The sequence below is a fragment of the Acinonyx jubatus genome, chromosome B1 (genome assembly GCF_027475565.1).
Source record: "Acinonyx jubatus isolate Ajub_Pintada_27869175 chromosome B1, VMU_Ajub_asm_v1.0, whole genome shotgun sequence".
NCBI classification, from domain to species: domain Eukaryota; kingdom Metazoa; phylum Chordata; class Mammalia; order Carnivora; family Felidae; genus Acinonyx; species Acinonyx jubatus.
In genome coordinates, this window is record NC_069382.1 from 34,476,179 (window position 1) to 34,494,982 (window position 18,804).

The 18,804-nt window shown below is 55.9% G+C and overlaps 1 protein-coding gene across 3 annotated transcripts; it reads right to left on the bottom strand.

Moving 5' to 3' along the window:
• Positions 1–4,873: 4,873 nt before the first annotated feature.
• Positions 4,874–18,373, bottom strand: PDLIM2 (PDZ and LIM domain 2). Of its 3 annotated transcripts, none has more exons than XM_027077435.2 (10): positions 18,218–18,373; positions 16,684–16,778; positions 15,811–15,962; positions 12,978–13,047; positions 12,717–12,868; positions 12,482–12,560; positions 8,889–8,977; positions 8,496–8,641; positions 6,936–7,053; positions 4,874–5,619 (listed from the first exon to the last, which is right to left on the bottom strand). In XM_027077435.2, the coding sequence occupies exons 2-10, from the start codon at positions 16,774–16,776 to the stop codon at positions 5,442–5,444; spliced, it is 1,077 nt and encodes a 358-aa protein (XP_026933236.1). In that variant the 5' UTR covers positions 16,777–16,778; positions 18,218–18,373; the 3' UTR covers positions 4,874–5,441. The 3 variants fall into 3 exon arrangements, 2 of the variants coding, with proteins under 2 accessions (XP_026933236.1, XP_026933235.1); XM_027077434.2 differs by having other exon boundaries at positions 18,203–18,358; XR_003426722.2 differs by having other exon boundaries at positions 5,479–5,619; positions 8,496–8,733; positions 18,203–18,359.
• Between the last annotated feature and the right edge of the window lie 431 nt (positions 18,374–18,804).

Consider the following 18,804-nt stretch of genomic DNA (forward strand, 5'->3'; position numbering starts at 1 on the left):
CCCGCACCCGAGCACCCTAAAGCTGGGGCCTGGGGGGGCGGGGGGGGACTTCACGATCTAGGGAAGTGAGCCAGGCGAACAGGGAAGCAGCCTGAAGGCGGTGGAAGTGTGAATACTTCCCTGTCCCCCAACCCCAACCCTCTTTTGGCCCTTGGGATGCCACCAGCCCCCACCCTTAAAGGGTCCCAGCCTGCTTTCAAGCTGGTAGCCTAGGGAGCTGCCGAAGGTGACACGGCCTGGTGACCAGAGGGCTGCTGGCCTCTAAGAAAACCTCATCCTCCTGAGGAAGGGGACAGGGCTGGAAAAATCCCAGCGGGACCCAAATCCCCTGGAGGCAGATAAAGAGACTGGTGGACGTGCAAACTTGCACCTGAGCCTCTGGGGGAGGGGCTGGAACCAGAGCCCTTGGGAGGAAGCAGCTGTTAACTGGGAGGGAGAAAACAGTCTGCCCACCCGTTCTGCTCCATGCTCCTTCATACCCTTCCTCAAATACCTTACACAGGAACCTTCGCCAGAGAGCCACAAACTGTAAGGTTCTGACTGTAGAAGATGGGGAAACTGAGGCCTATAACCAGGTCTGAGAAAGAATGAGAGCCAAGTGCCTGAATTACCTGACATCTCTTAACACCTTGATTTTCAGGCCAAGCCCTTCTCTGCTAGCCACAGGTCATCTGGGTGGCCTCCTCCTAACCCTGTCCTCCTAGACAGCACCCCCGCCCCATTCCTCTTTCCCAGATACAGACAGGGAAATGAACGCAGGGCCTGGCAGGAACTGCTTCATGCAGGTCCCACAGGATGTGTGGCACCAAACCCCGCAGGCAGTGTCATACCCCACCCCAGCCCTCCCTGGGTCGGGGAGTTGGGGCTGGCCTATCAGGTGGCTTCCTTCCTCCAAAGTGAGAGGGTAGGGAGGGAAAGGGAGGGAACCTTTGTCGGATCTCGCCCTGAATTTGGAGAATGTGGGGCCAGATTCCAAGCGGTCTCCCTGGTGACTCTGGGGCAAGAATGCATCTGGAACAGGAAGCCCAGCCAGCAGGAATGTGGTGTCTCAGCACAAGGCTTTGTGTGGGCTCAAAAGAACCCCCACCCCCACAACACACACCCAAGCACACTCCCTTCCGGGTGGTGGGCTCCTGCACTGCCTGACCCCCATGTAGATGTGCCTGAGCCCTCATCGTGCTGGGGATCCCTCGCTGGGGGCCACACCCTTCCCTCCCATCTGCCTTCTGCGGCCCTGACTGGAGCAGCCGTGTGCCCAGAGCACAGCCACACCCTTGCTGCCCACCTGATGAGTGAGCAGCTGCCCTGAGTTCCTGAGATGCATGGTGTCTGAGCAGAGTCATTCCCTAGGCTGAGGCCAGGGATGCCCAGCTGCCCCTCCACCTCCATGGGGAAGTCCCAGCTTCAGGAAGCACATTTCCTGCAAGCTCAGCACTGAGCTATGCCCTGTGGGAGGAAGGGCAAAGCCAAGAAGGCATAGGGCAGCTCCTGCCAGAGCAGAGATGGCTGGGAGCCATGGTGACCTCCCTGTGGCCTGGAAGGCAGCCTCTGGTGATGGAGGGGCAAGAGCCCCCACCCCACACCAGAAATTCAGAATTCAGACTCCAGGTTCCTTCCCCAGCATGCACACCCCCTTACCAAGTAGGAGTCCTCAGACCAGTCACTTTCCTCCCTGTCCGCAGTTTCTTCATTTACAGAACAAGGAATACCTACCTCTGTAGGTGGGTGATTAAAGCACTCAAAATTTCGTGCTGTTAGAATTATCTACCTTTGTGGGGCGCCTGGGTGTCTCAGTCAGTTAAGCATCCAACTTCAGCTCAGGTCATGATCTCACAGCTCGTGAGTTCGAGCCCTGAGTCGGGCTCTGTGCTGACAGCTGGGAGCCTGGAGCCTGCTTCGGATTCTGTGTCTCCTTCTCTCTCTGCCCCTCTCCCACTCACGCTCTCTTTTTCTCTCTTTCAAAAATAAATAAACATGAAAAAATTATTTTAAAAAAAGAATTATCTACCTTTGTAACTTAGGAATGTCACCTTCCCATCTCTAACTGAAGGTGGCTATATTAGATGCTCTCCCTGGGAACCTCTAACTTGAATCTGTCATCATTTCCGAGGTTATTCCCCAAAATGCCAAAAAAAAAAAAAAAAAAGTAGAGGGTACAGTACTGGATAAATTGCAGTCATATAATTAGGTGGTCTCTCAGGGAGCCCAGGGGGTTCAGTCAGTTGAGCATCCGACTTTAGTTCAGGTCATGATCTCACAGTTTGTGAGTTCCAGCCCCGCATCAGGCTCGCTGCTGTCAAGACAGAACCCACTCTGTCCCCCTCTCTCTGCCCCTCCCCCACCTGCACTCTCTCTCTTTCTCTCTCAAAAATAAAGGTTAAAAAAATTAGGTGATGTCTCCCCCCCACCACTGGGACACAGGGGGTGGGTGCTCACAGCTGGCTTGGGGTGGGGTTGAGGGCAGGGGTAAAAGATCAAAGACTGCAACCTTCTTTGACAAATGGGTTTGACTAATAACTCCCATCTCCCAAAGAAGTTTGCCCCCAAGCTCGAGCTGGCTGTGTAGGCACAAAGCACTCTGAAACCCTCCGACCCCTGGGAGGAGAGCTGCCTGCCACAACTAAAGAGGTGGATTTCAGCCTGAACCCGTCCAGCCTTCGAAAGGCATTCAACAACTCCCAGGCATACCCATTTCACAAGGGTCTTCATTCCCTACTTCTTCTCCTCTACTCCTCAGAACACCGCTGGCCCACCATGTTCATATTCCAACCCACCCTTTCCAACCTGTCACTTGCCTGCTTAAAATTTTCAAAATGTTCCCTGAGCCTCAAGGTGAAGTCAAACCATTTCTTCTGGCATTCAAGGCTCCCATCTCCCTTTCCAGTCTTCTCTTGGTACCTCCTTCAGCCGCTGCCCTAAACTGAGCACTCCACCTGCACTCACCCCTGGCAGTGGACGTTTGTCTCCTCCACCTGCCCAAGTCCTGTTCGTCCTTACACACAGATGGTCTCTGCTCTGTACTCACAGGGCATAGGGCATGCCTGAATGTGCCGCATCCGCTCTTAGCACTCATTGCCATGTAGTATTATTTCATTCATGCCAGCTCAGTGGCTGCCACTTGACTATTACCTTCAGGAGTAGATTTCTGTATTCCCACTGTGCCAGGACCCAAGTGTTTCCAGAGGGGTGAATTCCCCTTTTGCAGGCATTCTCCCCGGCCATGGGCTACATCTGACACTAGGTGACGTCAAGGAGACTATCCCATTGCCGACCAAAGTTCTGGCCCCACCCACTCCTGAACCACAGAAAGCCTTGATCTTTTCTATGAAAATAAAGGCAGCCATCCAGGCAAAAGGTGAGACAGTTAAACCAAGGTGTAAATTATATCAACAGGTGCCTGAGGAGCCGACACCAACAGTCCACCGAGATTCCTTCCCAAAAGAACCAGACAGCACAAACACCCTCTGGAGCCCAGCTTTGATCTTTTCTGTGAAAATAAAGCTGAGGCTGTGGCCCATTCCTTGGGCTAACTGGGGAACAGGGTGGGTCTGGAGTGCTCATGCACCTTTCTGAAATGTCTCTGAGATTAGGACTGGGGGTGGTGGGTGAATCAAGCCTAAAATCTGGTAGGGGACCACTGCCCCCTGTGTCAACTCAAACATACCTGAGGGCAGGCACACCTAACACTAGTCACCCATTATTTTTGTTTCTGGGTTTTTTGTTTGTTTGTTTGTTTGTTTGTTTGTTTTTCAAATCAACTACCACTGAAGCCAGCAGGGTCTCCCAAGGAAGGGACACAGAGAGCAAGCCTGGCTTGGATGTGAGGACCTTTGGGGGTAGGTCCTTCAGGGTGGGGCTCCTCTGGTGTATGCTTCCCAGGCAAGACTAACCTGCAGCCCAGTTCAAGGTTATTGCTGGTGATTATCTTTCTCAAGTGCGTGCAGACAGCCTTGGGGGAGTGCAAAAGATACTCTACATGTTGCCCCCTCTCCTGCCCACCCAGCTCATCTGGGTAGGTCAGCTGGGCTGGCAGCATTCACCCCAAGTAGAGCGAGGGGCACCGAGTGCAAGCCCAGCCAGTGCTGGTGGAGCATGAGACTGTCACTGAGCCAGGCCTGGATAGCATGGACATCTGGACCTGCCTCCTGTTTGCTGCCCACCCTCCGGCATTCCTCCTCTTCTCCAGGCTCCGGATAAGAAACTCATTCCTCTAAAGTACCAGAGATTATCCCAGTAAAACTGGCATCTTTATAAAAGAGTCCAGGAGGGGCACCTGGCGGGCTCAGTTGATGGAGCATGCAACTCTTAATCGTGGGGTTGTAAGTTAAGCCCCACACAGGGTGCAGAGATTACTTAAAAATAAAATCTTTAGGGGCGCCTGGGTGGCTCAGTCGGTTAAGCATCCAACTTCGGCTCAGGTCATGATCTCGTGGTCCGTGGGTTCGAGCCCCGCGTCGGGCTCTGTGCTGACAGCTCAGAGCCTGGAGCCTGTTTCAGATTCTGTGTCTCCCTCTTTCTCTGACCCTCCCCTGTTCATGCTCTGTCTCTCTCTGTCTCAAAAATAAATAAATGTTAAAAAAATTAAAAAAAAATAAAAATAAATAAAATAAATAAAATCTTTAGAGGCACCTGGGTGGCTCAGTTGGTTAAGCATCTGACTCTTGGTTTCGGCTCAGGTCATGATCTCACAATAGGTGGGATCGAGTTCTGCGTCGGGCTCTGCCAGTGCAGACCCTACTTGGGGATTCTCTGTCTCCCCCTCTCTCTCTCTCTGTGCCCTTTCCACTCATGCTGTCTCTGTCTCTGTCTCTCTTAAAATAAATAAACTTAAATAAATAAATAAGTAAATAAATAAATAAATAAATAAATAGAATAAAAAATGCAAGCCTCTTCATTAGAGGGTGTCATGTGGTGAAGCACCTGGTAAGGTTTGGTAAGGTTTGGGGATGTGGGGAATAAAGGGGGAAAATTACGTCAATAAAAACTCTTTGCCCAGTGGTAGACAGAGTTCATCCCCAGGGGCAGAGGCAGAGAAGAAGAGGAAAGAGCTACTTTGTTTCATCCATATATGTATATTTATAGAGTTCATATGCTGAAAACTTTACAGAGTGAATACTTTTAACCTCTGACCTATCCCTCTCTTTCTACATATTTATCTCTGTATCCCAACCTGCTTAATCCCTGTTGCACAAAGATATCCAATGCAGTGCCCACCTCACACTTTGGTGTACAGCCTGTTCTACAGGAGGAAGTGAGTATCTAGCAGAGGCCTGGGATGGTGAGGCTGTCCTCATCCACAGCCCATCACAGGTCCCAGGCTCTAGCCTCACCCAGCCTGGAGGCAGGGGCCCCACCACCAACCACCACCCTTCCATGCCAACTTGCTATTGGTGCACAGGTGCCTACGCGGTCTAGAGCAGGTTGAGAACCTAGCCGGGTACTCAGGCGTGGGAGCTGAGGGCGGGGGGCGAGGAGTAGCGCTGACGGGCATGCTTCTCGCAGTACAGCTCGTCTCCGACCCAAAAGTGCCCACGCATCTTCAGGTTCAGCCCACAGTCCGCACAGGTGTAGCAGCCTGGGTGGCGGTACCGCCCCTCCTGGATGCGCACAGCCTGGTTCCTGCAGGGGCAATGCAGAGGGGAGAACCATTAGCCTGGGGGAGAGTGGGGGTGGGGGAAGGCAGGGTGATAGCATGATGCTGCCATTCTCATTCCCGGAGAGCCTAGTTCCTGGCCAGTTCCAGGCCCACAGTCAGGACCTGGAAAGATCCCCAAATCTCAGACACTGGACTCCCCAAGCCTTCCTTCAGGAATCTCACTTCAATAACCCCCAACCACCACCTCCGGGACTTCTAATTTTTTAAAAAAAGGGGGGCACCTGGGTGGCTCAGTTGGTTGGGCATCCCACTTTGGCTCAGGTCATGATCTTGTGGTTCATGAGTTTGAGCCCCATGTTGGGCTCTCTGCTGACAGCTCAGAGCCTGGAGCCTGCTTCAGATTCTGTGTCTCCCTCTCTCTCTGCCCCTCCCCCTCTAACGCTCTCTCTTTCTCTTCCTCTCTCTCTCAAAAATAAATAAACATTAAAAAAAAATTTTTTTAAAGCTGTTTCTCCTTTACACAAAGGCAAATAAACTCGTCCTGAATTTTCTGGGTTGTTAATGGAGCAGTGGTCCTCTGGGTGTGGTCCCAGGTACCGGGACCATAGCACTACATCACCTGAGGACAAGTTGGAAATGCAAATGCTGGGGCCAGAGACCTCCTGAAGAGGAAACTCTGGGGTACAGGCCAGCAGTCCCTCTAACAAGTCCTCAGGGACTGTGCAGCTGCTCTTTGAGAACCACCACATACAAGACTTCCCTTGTGTCTGCACGGCAGGCATGCATAGTGTCCCATTCTGGAGCTGAGACAGTAAAGCCTGCAGAGGCTAAGGGATTTGCCTAAGGTGAGTCATCTGACCGTCATCATGGCATGTAAGAAATTCATGGCGGAGCGGGTGGACTTTCAGCACTTTTCCAGAGAATGTGGCTGCATTACAATGCCACCCTGTGAGGAAAAATGAACCTACCTCCGGAAAAGTCATCCCTTTCCAAAGGGGGTGAGGAAGGGGCAAGAGCAAAATTTTCCAGGAGGAGGCACTGCATCTAGAGGCAGATCTCCAGAGGCCTTGAGATTATTGCAGAGAAATCAGAAGCGTCGTTTCTTACTCCTCCCAGGAGGGAGGAAGAAATCAGGGAGAAGGGGATGCGGCAGGAAGAAGCCAGCAAGACATTTTAAGAAGGCTTAAAATAACCAACATAGCCCATCACAGGTCTGCTGTGGAAACACCCCTCCAGGGTCCCTGACTGGTGTTGACTCTTCCCGGGGGCATCCCATGCCCTGCCCCGCCCCACACCGCCCTGTCAGGGTGTGTCTGCCTCCCAGGCCGTAGACACTCACACAATGCTGGTGCTGCACTTCTCACACGTGTGGAGCTTGGGCGGAGTGGCCAGGGCCCTGGAGGTGGGCAGGGAGGACTGGGGGCTCAGCGAGCTGGGCAGGAAGGCAGGTGTGCCACCTGGGAGGGGTGGGGGCAGACGGACACATCAGAGCTCGTCCACTGGCCGCGGCACCCGGGCTGTGTTTACTCACTCACACTCCGCTAGCACGGTTCCCAGGAGACTCCTAAAAGGTACGCTTCCATGCAGACCCCTGAAGTAACACTGGGGGTGAAGGCGGGTGGGTAATGGAGGAAGGGACTGATCATGGCAGCTCCCTGGCTGAGGCTGAGTTGGCCCAAGCTGGGGCAACCTGAGGAGTGTCTGCGCGGTGCCTCCCACGTCCCGCCAAGCAGGCATGGTGATATTGATTAAAAGTTGCTGCTGATAGATAGTAACAGCGCCACAACACCTTTATAAAGTTTTCAAAGGGTTCTTATGGGCACAGTTGCATGCGAGCCTTGGAACAACACGAAGATGAAGCACAGATGTTACTGGGCAGTACGGTCCCTGTTTGCAGCCAAGGGCTCCGGGACTCCAGCGGTGAAGCCACTGACCGTCTGCACTCCCCTCACCCCGGGGCCTCTCCCGGGGCCTGCCAAGGCCTCCGGGTCATGATGCGCAAGGTCTGCTCCAAACCGTTTCACCCTGACCCCAGTGAACACCCCCGGAGCTAAGTGTCAGAGTTGGAGCCAGCCACCAGATACTGTGCTGGCGAGGCTGCTGATCCCGTAGTCCTGAATGTCCCATCCTCTGCCTCCCGGAAGCCACTGCCCAGGCCAGGCTTTCTCATCTCTCCCCTGGACTAGGCCGGTGCCCCTCCAACACACACAGTACAACTGCAGCACTGACCACACCTCAGGCGCTGGGTGGGCCTGTCTGTCTGCCCTCAGCCTCCACACTCTGCACATCACTGGCCCATCAGACAGGCACAGTGAATGTCTGTCGAGCGAACAACTGAATGGCTGGCAAGAGCCCATATCTCTTATGCACTTCAGCATCTGATGCACTGCCTGGCATCATTTAACCAGACCTTCTAGGTGAGGGCACTCCTCAGCCTGGCACGTGAGGCCAGGACTTAACCTCTGAGACCACCCTCCATGCTGCCAGGCCCCGCTGTTCTCTCTCGCTCCCACACCAAAGCCCTCCAGCTGCCAACCACTGCATGCCACGGCGCTCTCTGCCACCATCTTAAGGCCCTTTGTTAAAATCTTGATCTTTCTTCAAGGGTCAAGTCAAATCCATCTTCCTCTACGAAGCCCACCCTGGAGACCCAGCCCCCACAGGGCCCACCACCCACCTTTCTCATTCCCCCTTGGCACTTTCCTGACCCCAGCCAGCACCTCTGGGTCCACCCCTACAACACCCACCAGACTGAAAGCTCCTTTAGTGCAGGGACTCCCTTGGAGCCTATTCCTATGATGAGCACTTAGGAAATATTTGTTCTGTATCATGTCCAGTCAGGGTCCAGGGGTATCCTGCAGGAATCTCCTTCCTGCACCCAAGCCTCCAAGGGGCTCACCTCTCTCTTCAGCCTCCAGAGCCTCCTGCAAGAGCCGAAAGGAGCTGGACTGTCGGGGGGCCACCCGCCCCTCACGATTTTCCTGCAGCATCTTGTAGACTTCTGAATCCTCCTCCAGAAGGCGGCTTCCCCCCTCTGAGTCCACACTGCAGGGACAGGAGCGGCCAGGAGTGAGGGTTCCTTCCCGGGTATGAGGACCAGCAAGAAGGCAGGGAAAGAGTGTCCAGGGGAAGGCATTCTGAGGGAATTCAGAGGATTCAGAGGAAAGCCAAATGGGCTTAAAGTGGCCGGGGACCTCCCCCTGCCCAAATCCCTCTCCGGAAAGCCAATCTGTCTCCTGCCCCTCCCAGGCCCTCCAGGATTCCACCCCACCCTCCGGAGTCCACCGGGTACCTGAGTCTGGGACTGGAGGAGTGGGGACCCGGGGAAGGCGGCAGCACCAGCACAGCCGAGTCACCAGCCGCGGCGCGGGTGAGGCTGGCCTGTGGGACAGAGAGGCACCAGGGGAGGAGTCAGTGGCTGGAGCCTTTGGCCCGCACACCCGTCTGGGCTGCCGAGCCAAGCCCAGCTGTTCCCCAGGCCCGACACCAGAGGGCCCCCAGCTCTTGCTGACCAACAGGCCCTCAGGCGCAAGGGCCCAATACACCAAATCCTACCCTCGGGGCACTAGGGAGTGTTCTGCTCATTCCCAGAAGGGGAGAGAGGCCAGCACCCAACTATGGAGGTGTGAAGTTTCTGCAAGGAGATTGGGCAAGGGGCAGAACAAGCAGAGAGGAAGAAAGCAGATGCTTTTGCAGTGAGAAGAAAACACAAAGGGATGGAGTGAAGGGCCCAAGGACCCGTCTTGGAGTCAGGGATGGAGCAGCACAAGGGACCTCTCTCCTACACACACTTCCTCTCCTAAGAGGGCCCCGGGGTCTGGGCTGACCAGCCTCTTCTGGCTGCCCTGGAGGTCTAATTCTGCCCCATGGAGCCTTGGGGGCCAGGCCCATTCTGGACCCACACTCCAGCAGCGGCACCCCCTCCCCAGGTGCGTGCTATCCATCTTGGGCTCTTTTCACTTGCCGTCTACCTGGAAATCTTGCCTTCAACCTCATTGTTGCTCTGCTTTCTGGCATGCACCTCTGCACCCTCCCCTACTACCCTGCCCCCTCTCCACAGCCATCCCCCACGGAAAGGGGAACCCCAGAGACAAAAAGACAGGCCACCATGCACTAGCTGAGGGCACATTTCCCTGGAAAGCCAGCTTTCTTCCATTTTAAAATTCAAAATCAAGGACAAGTTATGGGGTCAAATGGTAAAACTGCATGGATTTTAAAGCTAAAAACAGAAACTGCAGAGTTTTGAGAAGAAAGCCCCAGACCCTCACTCCCCCAGCCATCTTCCCCCAGTCTACATTCCTCCTACACTTGGTGGCCTGCGGTCAACTGACAGACGGTAAGATAATTTCCTCAGGAAGGACAGTCAGCACCAGTTACTTAAGAACGACATCCCATCTCGCTGTCCTGAGCCAGCATGTGCCCTGCACAGGGGCAGCAGCTTGCAGGGAGAAATCCGCCCAGGCTCCCTTTGTAAGCCAAGTTCTCATGCCAGCCAGAGGGGTGCTGTCTTCACATCTGCTCAGCAAGGCGTGTACCTACCCAGAGGTGGCAACTTCCAGTTTCCAGAAGGGTACTATGGAGGCTGGTGGTGCCCTGTGCCTTGGACTGAGCGCAGCCTCAGCCAGCTCGAAAGCCAGCAGCAAAATCATGGCCACGGCAGACACCTCATCTACACTCACCTCTAACCCCCTTCCTCCTTCCAGACCACTGTGCCCTGAGAGAGAGGAGCCCAACTCCCTTACTGGAGAAAGTTCTTCCCTCCCTCCATCCTAGTCAGCCAGGGATACCTGCCTTCACAAAAGGAACCTTTCATCTCCAAGTCCAGCAAAGCTGTCCACCTGCCCAACAAGAGCTCATCTGTGGCCAACACCCTTCAACATGTGTTCTGGGCAACACAGGGATGTTAATAAGTGAGTGGCAGGTTGGGGTGGGGGGATTCCAGGAGAAATTCTACGGTTAAACAAGTTTAGACAACTAATAAAATTAAATCTATTTCTCATGGGACTTCTTAGAGTCTTTAAGGTGCTAAAAGTACACAGTGACTCCCAAGAGGGAAGTGTGGGACCCCGACACTCCCACACCATCTGACCACAGCCTCACTGGCAGACCAGAATGCAAACTTCATTGGATTAGGAACATCTGTTTATCCACCAACGCATCCCCAGAGCCTGGGAAGGGTGCCTGACACAAAGCAACTGCTCAATAAAAATTTGTTGAAGGAATGATCACGGTCCTTGGGGCCAAAGAAGGGAACCTGGTGCATGGGGACTGCTTATCCAAGGTTAGATGATAGAGGTGGGACTAACCCAAGTCTCCCTGCCACCCGGCCCAGGGCTCCTGTTTACACCACATGGGTGGTCCTCAAATCTTTGGATGCATCAGATCCCTGAAGGCTCCTTAAAACACAGACTGGTCCCCCTGTCCACACCCTCACCCCTGCATCTGATTCAGTAAGCCCAGGCTGAGGCCTGGAAATTTGCATTTCTAACAGGTTCCAAGGTGTTGCTGCTGCTTTGGGAGACACTCCCTGTACCACCAGCATCTCCCCTTTGCCCAAGTTTGGGACACCACAAGGAAGAAGGCCAAGATGGATGGGCCCTCTCCAGCCACGCCCTGGGCCAAGCACATTCCCAACTGGTCTCAGCCCAAAGATCTCCCAGAGAAGCCCCCCCTCACTGGGCCCAAACACGCCAGGTCTTGCTTACACACTGCTTTCCCGTCTCCCTGGCTTATCATTCTCTAATCTAAACCCTACCCGGTCCTACCTCTGACGTCCAGCAAAATTCCTGACAAAGCCTTCTCAGGCCACCCAGCCCACATTCATCTCTCCCCTCCCAGAATGCCTCCTGCTTTTATAATTAAGACCACACTGTTTAGTACTTAATTGTTCCAAAACTGCTTTACATGTCTGTCTTATCTCCCCAACTGCATTTTAAATTCTTTAAAGACGGGGATCTTATTGAATGGATTTCTATGCCCACATTGCCTGGCAGGCCACCTGGTGGGCCCATAGCAGGCCACTGGGGAGCCCCTACTGTGCAGCCCCCAGTGAAGCCCACTCCTTCCTTCTCCAGAGCCCCCAGTTTCTAATTCCCTCCCCCAGCCATCTCCAAAGACTCTGCTTTCTGGAATGCAGAATCAACTGGAGGTAGGATTCCAGCAGCTGGGCCTCATCCCTTTCACCCCAAAGGCTGGACATGCCCCCCACCAACTCTGCCCCCAGCAGCTGTGGCCCAGGACTGTTGGCCGACTCAGTCCCTCACTTCCTCAGCACCCCTGCCCTTAGAGAGGAGAAATGCTAAGGGAGGTGGAGGGGGGGGAAGGCTGTCACTAGTTCACAGTGGGACCTGGGAGGGGGGCATCCAGGGTAGAAGAGCAGGGAGAGGGGCAGACAGAGAGTAAGCCAAGTGCTACTTGAGGCAGAACCACAGTCCCATTGGTAGTTCTCTGGGCTGAGTCAGACAAGGAGGAAGGGGGATGGGTGATGGGAGTTGGGGGCAGGCATGGGGCTTGGAATGGGGAGGAATGTGTTCAAGAGATGCAGCCAGAGCCAGAGGGAACCATCCCAACAACAGCAGCAAAACTATTTCAGCCCTGGCCCAAGAGAAACACTCAGGAAGGGAGGAAGCTAGCAGAAGGGGGGAGGCGGCAAATGGGAGTATAAGAGGTAGAAGGCCACCTGGGACTGGCAGGGCAGGGCCCCAGGCACAGGAAGTGTGGCCTACCACCAGACACAGTGGCCTTCTGGCTCAGGAGAGGGGCATGCTTGTTGCTAAGAGATGAGGCGCTGGTTGCCCAGGTGGGACCCGCCATCTGCAGCCCAATGGGTGCCACTGGCAACCAGCCAGGACGGGAGGATCTATCCTCCCCACCAGGTATTCTCACCGGTCGACTTCTGGGGTGGCCCCCGTAGGAAAAGCGGTCAGCAGCAGCCAATCCCGGGGAATGTGCCAGGCTCTGGAAACTGAAATGGGGGAAATGGATGATGTGTGTGCCGGGTGTCCCACCCAGCCTGCCTCAGGGAAGAGGAGGGTGCCCTCAAACTCCCCTAAACCCAGTTACTCAGCCTGAGAGGCCTGGTCCAGACCCTGTGGCCGTGGTGCTCACCCCCTGGGCTCACCTGCGGCTGACAACAGTCTCTCCAGGGAGGGCCTGCGGGCTGGTGGGGGGCAGGGCAGAGAACGGGCTGCCGGGCTGGGGGCTGGAAAAGACTGGGCTGGAGCAGGAAGACCTCAGGGAGGACTGGCTGTCAGTGTGTGTCCTCACGGAGCCCTGTGGAGAGAAGGACTGAGAAGGGGGTACCCGTCCCCTACCAGCCCTGCCCCTCAGGTCTCCCCTCATTTTGGGGTGCTGGAGTTCCCCGCAGAAGGCACCATCCTACCTGGAAGCGAGTCGCCAGCCCTTCCACAGAGCTTTCCCCATTGGTCTCCTGGGGGGAAGCAGCCCGAGACCTGAGGAGAGGGTAGGGGGGGAGGCAAGTCACAGGGGTCCTGGCCCCCCACTAACAGGATAAGGGCCACAGATTGCAGCTGTTCCCGCAAGATTCTCAAGATTAGTACAAGGTTCAAAACATTTGGACATCAGGCTGTCAAATTTCAACTTTGCCAAATTGAAAACAAACAACTATTGTTAACAACTACCATCATTTCTCAAAGGAATGGAAGGTTTAGCATCAGTATGCAGAATTTCAGCAAAAAGTTCAATAAATTCAATTTTAGTAAAAACTCCTCCTATTATCTCTTGTCATTTTTTTCTTTTCTGTTTTTTAAAGTTTACTTATTTATTTATTTTGAGAGGGAGGGTGCAGGCGGGGGAGGGGCAGAGAGAGGCGGGAGAGTCCCAAGCAGGATCCATAGGCACTATCAGCTTGGAGCCTGAAGTGAGGCCTCATTCTGGGCCTTCACACGGGGCTCAGACTCATGAACTGTGAGATCCTGACCTGAGCCAAAATCGAGAATCAGATGCTTAACCGACTGAGCCACACCGGTGCCCCTTTTTTTTTTCTTTTTTTTTGAAGTAATCTCTGTGCCCAATGTGGGGTGGGGCTCAAACTCACGACCCTGAGATGAAAAGTCACATGCTCCACTGACTGAGCCAGCCCAGAGGCCTTTTTCTTTTCCTTCCTTCCTTCCTTCCTTCCTTCCTTCCTTCCTTCCTTCCTTCCTTTCTTTCCTTTTTTTTTTTAATTTCATACAGACTTTGTCACTGGTCAGCATCAGCTTGTAGATCAACTTTGGGGAAGATTGCTGATTTCACATAAATAATTCTTTATCTTTCACCCATAGAAAAACTGAAGCCTAGAGAAGGAAAGTGAGTTTCCTAAAGCCCAACAATGGCTGGGCCAGCTGCTCACTCTCCTCTGCCCAGCCAGAGGCTATTCCCACCAGCTTTGCTGCTAATGGCTGGAATATCTTGGGGAGGATCATTCCTGGTCCCTTCTTCTTCTTCTTCTTCTTCTTCTTCTTCTTCTTCTTCTTCTTCTTCTTCTTCTTCTTCTTTTTTTTAATTAATTTATTCTTGAGTGAGAGAGAGAGAGAGAGAGAAGAGAGAGAGAGAGGGAGGGAGCACGTGTGCTGCATGAGGGAGGTCAAAGAGAGAGGAAGAGAGAGAGAATCCCAAGCAGGCTCCACACTGTCAGTGGAGAGCCTGATGTAGGGCTTGAACTCACCAACTGTGACATCATGATCTGAACCAAAATCAAGAGTCAGATGCTTAACCAACTGAGGCACCCAGGTGCTCCATGGTCCCTTCTAAACATTTCTCCGTAAAACAAAGGGTGGAGCCAGCCCCCCTTCCTGCAGGACCTGGAGAGCCAGGGCAACAAGCAGGCCCAGCTTTCCACCAATCACCAAGGCAGCCAGCAAGAGAAGAACCCCAGGAGACCCCCTTCAAAGCCCTTCCCACTGGAGCCTTGAACAGGAAGACATTGGAGGGCTGGTACTAGCTGAGGGTGGAGAAAGAGCCTGCCATGTCCCAATCCCACTATACTGATCCTGGTTGTCTGGCCACTTCTAGAGAGGTCAACAAGAACCTCAGTCACCACACACACCAGCCTCAGCCTCCCCAGGGAGGGGTGTGGGATCAGAGTGAAGGGAGCCTGGGCCTTGGCTCCAGTCCAGAGCACTGCTTCCTGCCACAGAGCTCTGGGTGCTCAAGAGGCTTCCTGAGGTGGGGAAGACTAGGAGGGTTTAGGAGCAGGCCGGGCAAGGGAAAGAAGAGGCAGAGAGTCTTGACCTGCCCAACATGGAGCTGGAGACTTGGAGGGACTCGGCCAGGCCCACTCCCTGACGGACTGGATCCCTCTAAGAGGGACCTGAGAGGAAATGGTGGTGTCAGCAGCTCCCTGTCCCTCCCCCACCCGACTCTGCAGTCTCTTGTAGATTTTGGTCCCCTTCCCAGCTGCCATGAGGTACTACTCTCCACCCTCCTCGTCTGGGTCCCACTCCTGCAAACACTCATGAGTCTGAGTGGCATGAGGGAGTCACTAAAGGGGCCGGGACATCATGGGAGCCAGCTTCTACAGCACTGTGGGATGGTAGAGGTGAAGAGAGGGCATGGAGCCAGGGCCCAGAGAGAGCCCAGTGGGGAAGGGGGGGGGCAGAGAGGCAGGAGGTATCTGACTCAAGTTCAAGGCCCGCCCAGAGGGTTCTCCTGGCTGGGGGATCTTCCAGCATTCCTTCCCTGTGACTCACTATGATGCCCCACCCCAGGGAGCCACCTGTTCCCCTCCCCAACCCAGGCTTCTGGACTGAAAACCCAAGCCCAGGAATCTGCCTTCACCAACACAGCCTGGAGAGGCAAAGGGGAAGGACAGAGGGGTTCTTTGGGGAATGAGCCTCCAAACTCCTCAACCTACTCCCCAGGACGTGAACAAAGGCCATCCCCTCTTGGAGGCAGGGGCCCAGGAGACCCAGCCTAAGGCACACCTTTCCCCTCTTCAACCCACTTCATGCCCACACCCTGTGCCCTGCACACTTGGGAACCAGTCAAACCCGGGCATCCAGGTGGCTGATGCCAGCCTGCCCTGCCCATGGCTACATGCCCAGCTAGGTACAGGGACACCCCTCAGCCCACTCTAGACCATCTAAAGATGAGCTAAAAGGGCCCAGGAAGGCCGGGCTGGGACTAAGAACAGGGGGTGAGGGCAGCCACTGTGCAGCGGGCTGGTGAGGGGAAGAGAATGCTGGCAGGCCCAGCAGTGGTGGAGGGCCTACCGGTCTAGCTGCAGCCTCAGGGGTGAGGGGCTCTGGCGGATCTTGCTCTGGGCCTCAGCATGAAGCATACCCTCAGCACTCTCCCCGTTGATGGCCACAATAATGTCTCCAGGCCGGAGGTCAGCAGCCTCAGCCTTGCTCCTCTCAGTTACCTGGAGGGGATGAGAAGCAAGTGGTCTGAAGCACCCCTGCTCAGACAGTGATGACATTCATGTAGGGATGGAGGAGAGGGGATTTCTCTCTGTCCTGCCCAAGAAACACAGAACCTGGTTTGAACCAGACTGGCCTGTGTCCCCCTTTGTCTCTCTGCACAGCAGTGTCTGCCCAGCTTATCAGCTAATCCCCTCCAAAAGCTGGAGTGGAACCCCACCCCCCACCCCAGCACTGACACTCTAACAGGGGCCTCCAGAAGAAATGGCAGAGTTTCAGGGACTGTGCTTGGAAATACTTTTGGATAGAGAGCCCTGCCCGTGCAAATCACACCATGCAGGTGGCTGCCTGCACACAGGCCTTCTGCATGAATGCTCCCTGGCCTGGGCCTGGGTCAAGAGGAAACTGCCAAGAACTTGGGGCTCCTGTTCTCGTAACCTCCCAAAATGGCTGCCAGCAGGTATGGGGTTGGTGAGCAAGGAGAAAAGAGCAGGCCCTGTACTTGGACCAGCTCCCTTTCACTCCCTAGTAGTCTGCTCCTGAAGTGGTCACCACATCCCCACGGCAACAGGTCCCAGGAGCCTGGTCCTCCCCAGGCTAACACTCCCAGAAGCAGGCCTTCTGGATCCAGAATTAAAAAAGAAAGGTGCCTGTGGGGACCAGATAGACAGGGTAGACCCTAACTCTGGCGGTACCGCCTTAGCTCCTGGAATTAGCCCTTACCTTGGTCACCATGATAGGTGTGTGGAAATCCCTGCCCCCAGTGATCCGGAAGCCCCAGGGCCCTGGCCCCACCACATCCACTGTTAGGGCCATATCTGAGGAAGAAGGGATGGAGACATTGTAAGGTGATGGAAGAGGTAAAAGAGAGGGGATGACAGGTCCAGGGAGCAGCCAGTCAGGGGCTGGGCGGGTGAAGGGGAGGGTAGAGGAAGTGACTAACTCCCTCCCTCCCCCCCCTCCAGTTTCACTTCCCCCGCCCTGGGAAGCCGTGACTCTGAGTTCCCCCTTCACCACCACCATCTTCAGCAAAGCAACTCCCCAAAGGCAGGCTGTTAGGGTGCCTCACAGGGCCTTTTGCCGCAGAACAGGTGGCAGGGGCTAGCAGGTGATAGGAGATGTCATGGTTTCCTGCCTCTCCCCCTCCCCCACCACAAGGTTAAGTCCCACCAGTGCTGGCTTCCGGTCCCCAAAACTGACTGCACAAGGTACTTCCTCCCCACTCTGGGGGAGGGCTGCACTCTGGGAACAGGAGTGATAGCAAACAAGGGGGTGATGCCACCACAGACTCTTCAAGTAGTTGGCTGGATGGGGACTGGGCCAAGGTCTTCAGAGGGGCCTCCTGGCTGCCTGCCTGGCCCCTGGTGATGTGGTCCAGATAGGCAAGACTGGGCTTCCCACCTCCTCCAGGGGCCTGCTGCCCTCTGAACAGCCCCGGCCAGGAGGACGGGCTCATCTGCCAAGTTGGGCACACCCACCCCCTGGCAGTGGCCAGCAGGTTGAGCTGATTGATGCTGCCTGCTAGCTGGGGCCACAGGCCTCCCATCCACTGCCCCCTCTGCTGGGCAAGGGAGTGTCCTTGCACACCAAGCCCTTGTAGGATTTCCTGAGCCTCTAGTTATGGAGCTGGGAGCCAACCCAGGCAGGAAGCTGCAATGCCAGCCTGGGCCACCACCCTGCCCAGCACCCACCCTGGGGCTGCCCCTGGGAAGGCCCAGTGACTGCAAGTGCTGCCAATCAACATCAAAGACACTAGGGCCACTTCCCGTGTTTAGGAACCTGGGCAGAGGACGCCCAAGCAAGAGGAGCTGTCTGCCCTCTCCCCAGTCCTTGGCTTCCCCTTTTGCTCCGGACTAGCCCCTGTCCCTGCCTAGGTCCCTAGGTTGGCGCTGGCGGTTCATAGAGGCTTTGGAGTCTCAGACCTTTGAGCCTGCCTGTGGACTCCGCGCCCGGGGCCCCGGGGAGGTGCCCAGCCCGTCGGCCCGGCTCTCCCAGTTCTGGCACCTTCTGTGCTCCGAGACCAAAGTACCCACGGGCCGGGGGCTGGAGGAGGAGCGCCCGGGACCAGGAAAGCTCAGCACGCGGGGCGCACCAGCCTCTAGGGAGGCTGCAGGCCGTGGGCGGAGGAAAGAGCCGAGGCTCTGAGAGCTGCGCAGAGGGGACGCGGCGCGCAGAGCTGCGAGGTCCCCGGAGCCGGGAAGCTCGTCGGCCGTGCGGACGGTGCGCAGGTGGGCGCGCTCACCTGGCTCCCGCTCACCTGGCTCGCTCTCACTCGTCGGGCTGGGAGGCCAGGCCCGGTAGGGAAGGGAGGGGAAGGAGGGAAGGTGTGGAGACACCGCCGCTCCCGCTGCCGCCGCTGCCGCCGTCTGCCCGACTCTGGGGAGAGCCCGCCCGGGGCTCCAGGACCTGCCTCCGCCCATGTGATCCCGGAGCCGCCCCTGCCGCCGCCCCTGGCCGGGGAGGACGCCTCCTCCGCGCAGCCCAGCCCTGGCGCTGCCACCTGGCCCGCGCCCCGCGGGGGGTGTGCGGGTGGGGGGAGGGTCTCTTCCTAGAGCCCCCTGAAGGCTGCGGTCGTCGTCCCCGAGGTGCCCTTCTCCTCCCGACTGCCCCCTGAGGGTGCCGCGGAGGCGTTCCGATGACGGATCGCGAGCCCCACTTCACAAACAGCCGAGACTGGCGCCCCCCCCCCGAAGCTCCCCCAGGCCGGTGGCGCCCACCCGCCTTCGAAGGGCCCCTCGAGCACCCCCACACCCGGGGCTGGGGCGGGGCAGGGCCGGCTGGGTATGTCTGCAGTCCGCCTGGCATCTCCGCCCACTCCGGGCTCCGACACAGGCGCGGATGCAG

Excerpts from the sequence above, each read along its gene's own strand:
- PDLIM2 (XM_027077435.2), bottom strand. The coding sequence starts at position 16,776 with ATGGCCCTAACAGTGGATGTGGTGGGGCCAGGGCCCTGGGGCTTCCGG. Across the intron at positions 8,978-12,481 it reads GCCACCCCAGAAGTCGACCG|GCCAGCCTCACCCGCGCCGC; the intron begins GTGAGAATACCT and ends TCTGTCCCACAG. Across the intron at positions 7,054-8,495 it reads TCTGGAGGCTGAAGAGAGAG|GTGGCACACCTGCCTTCCTG; the intron begins GTGAGCCCCTTG and ends CACCCCTCCCAG.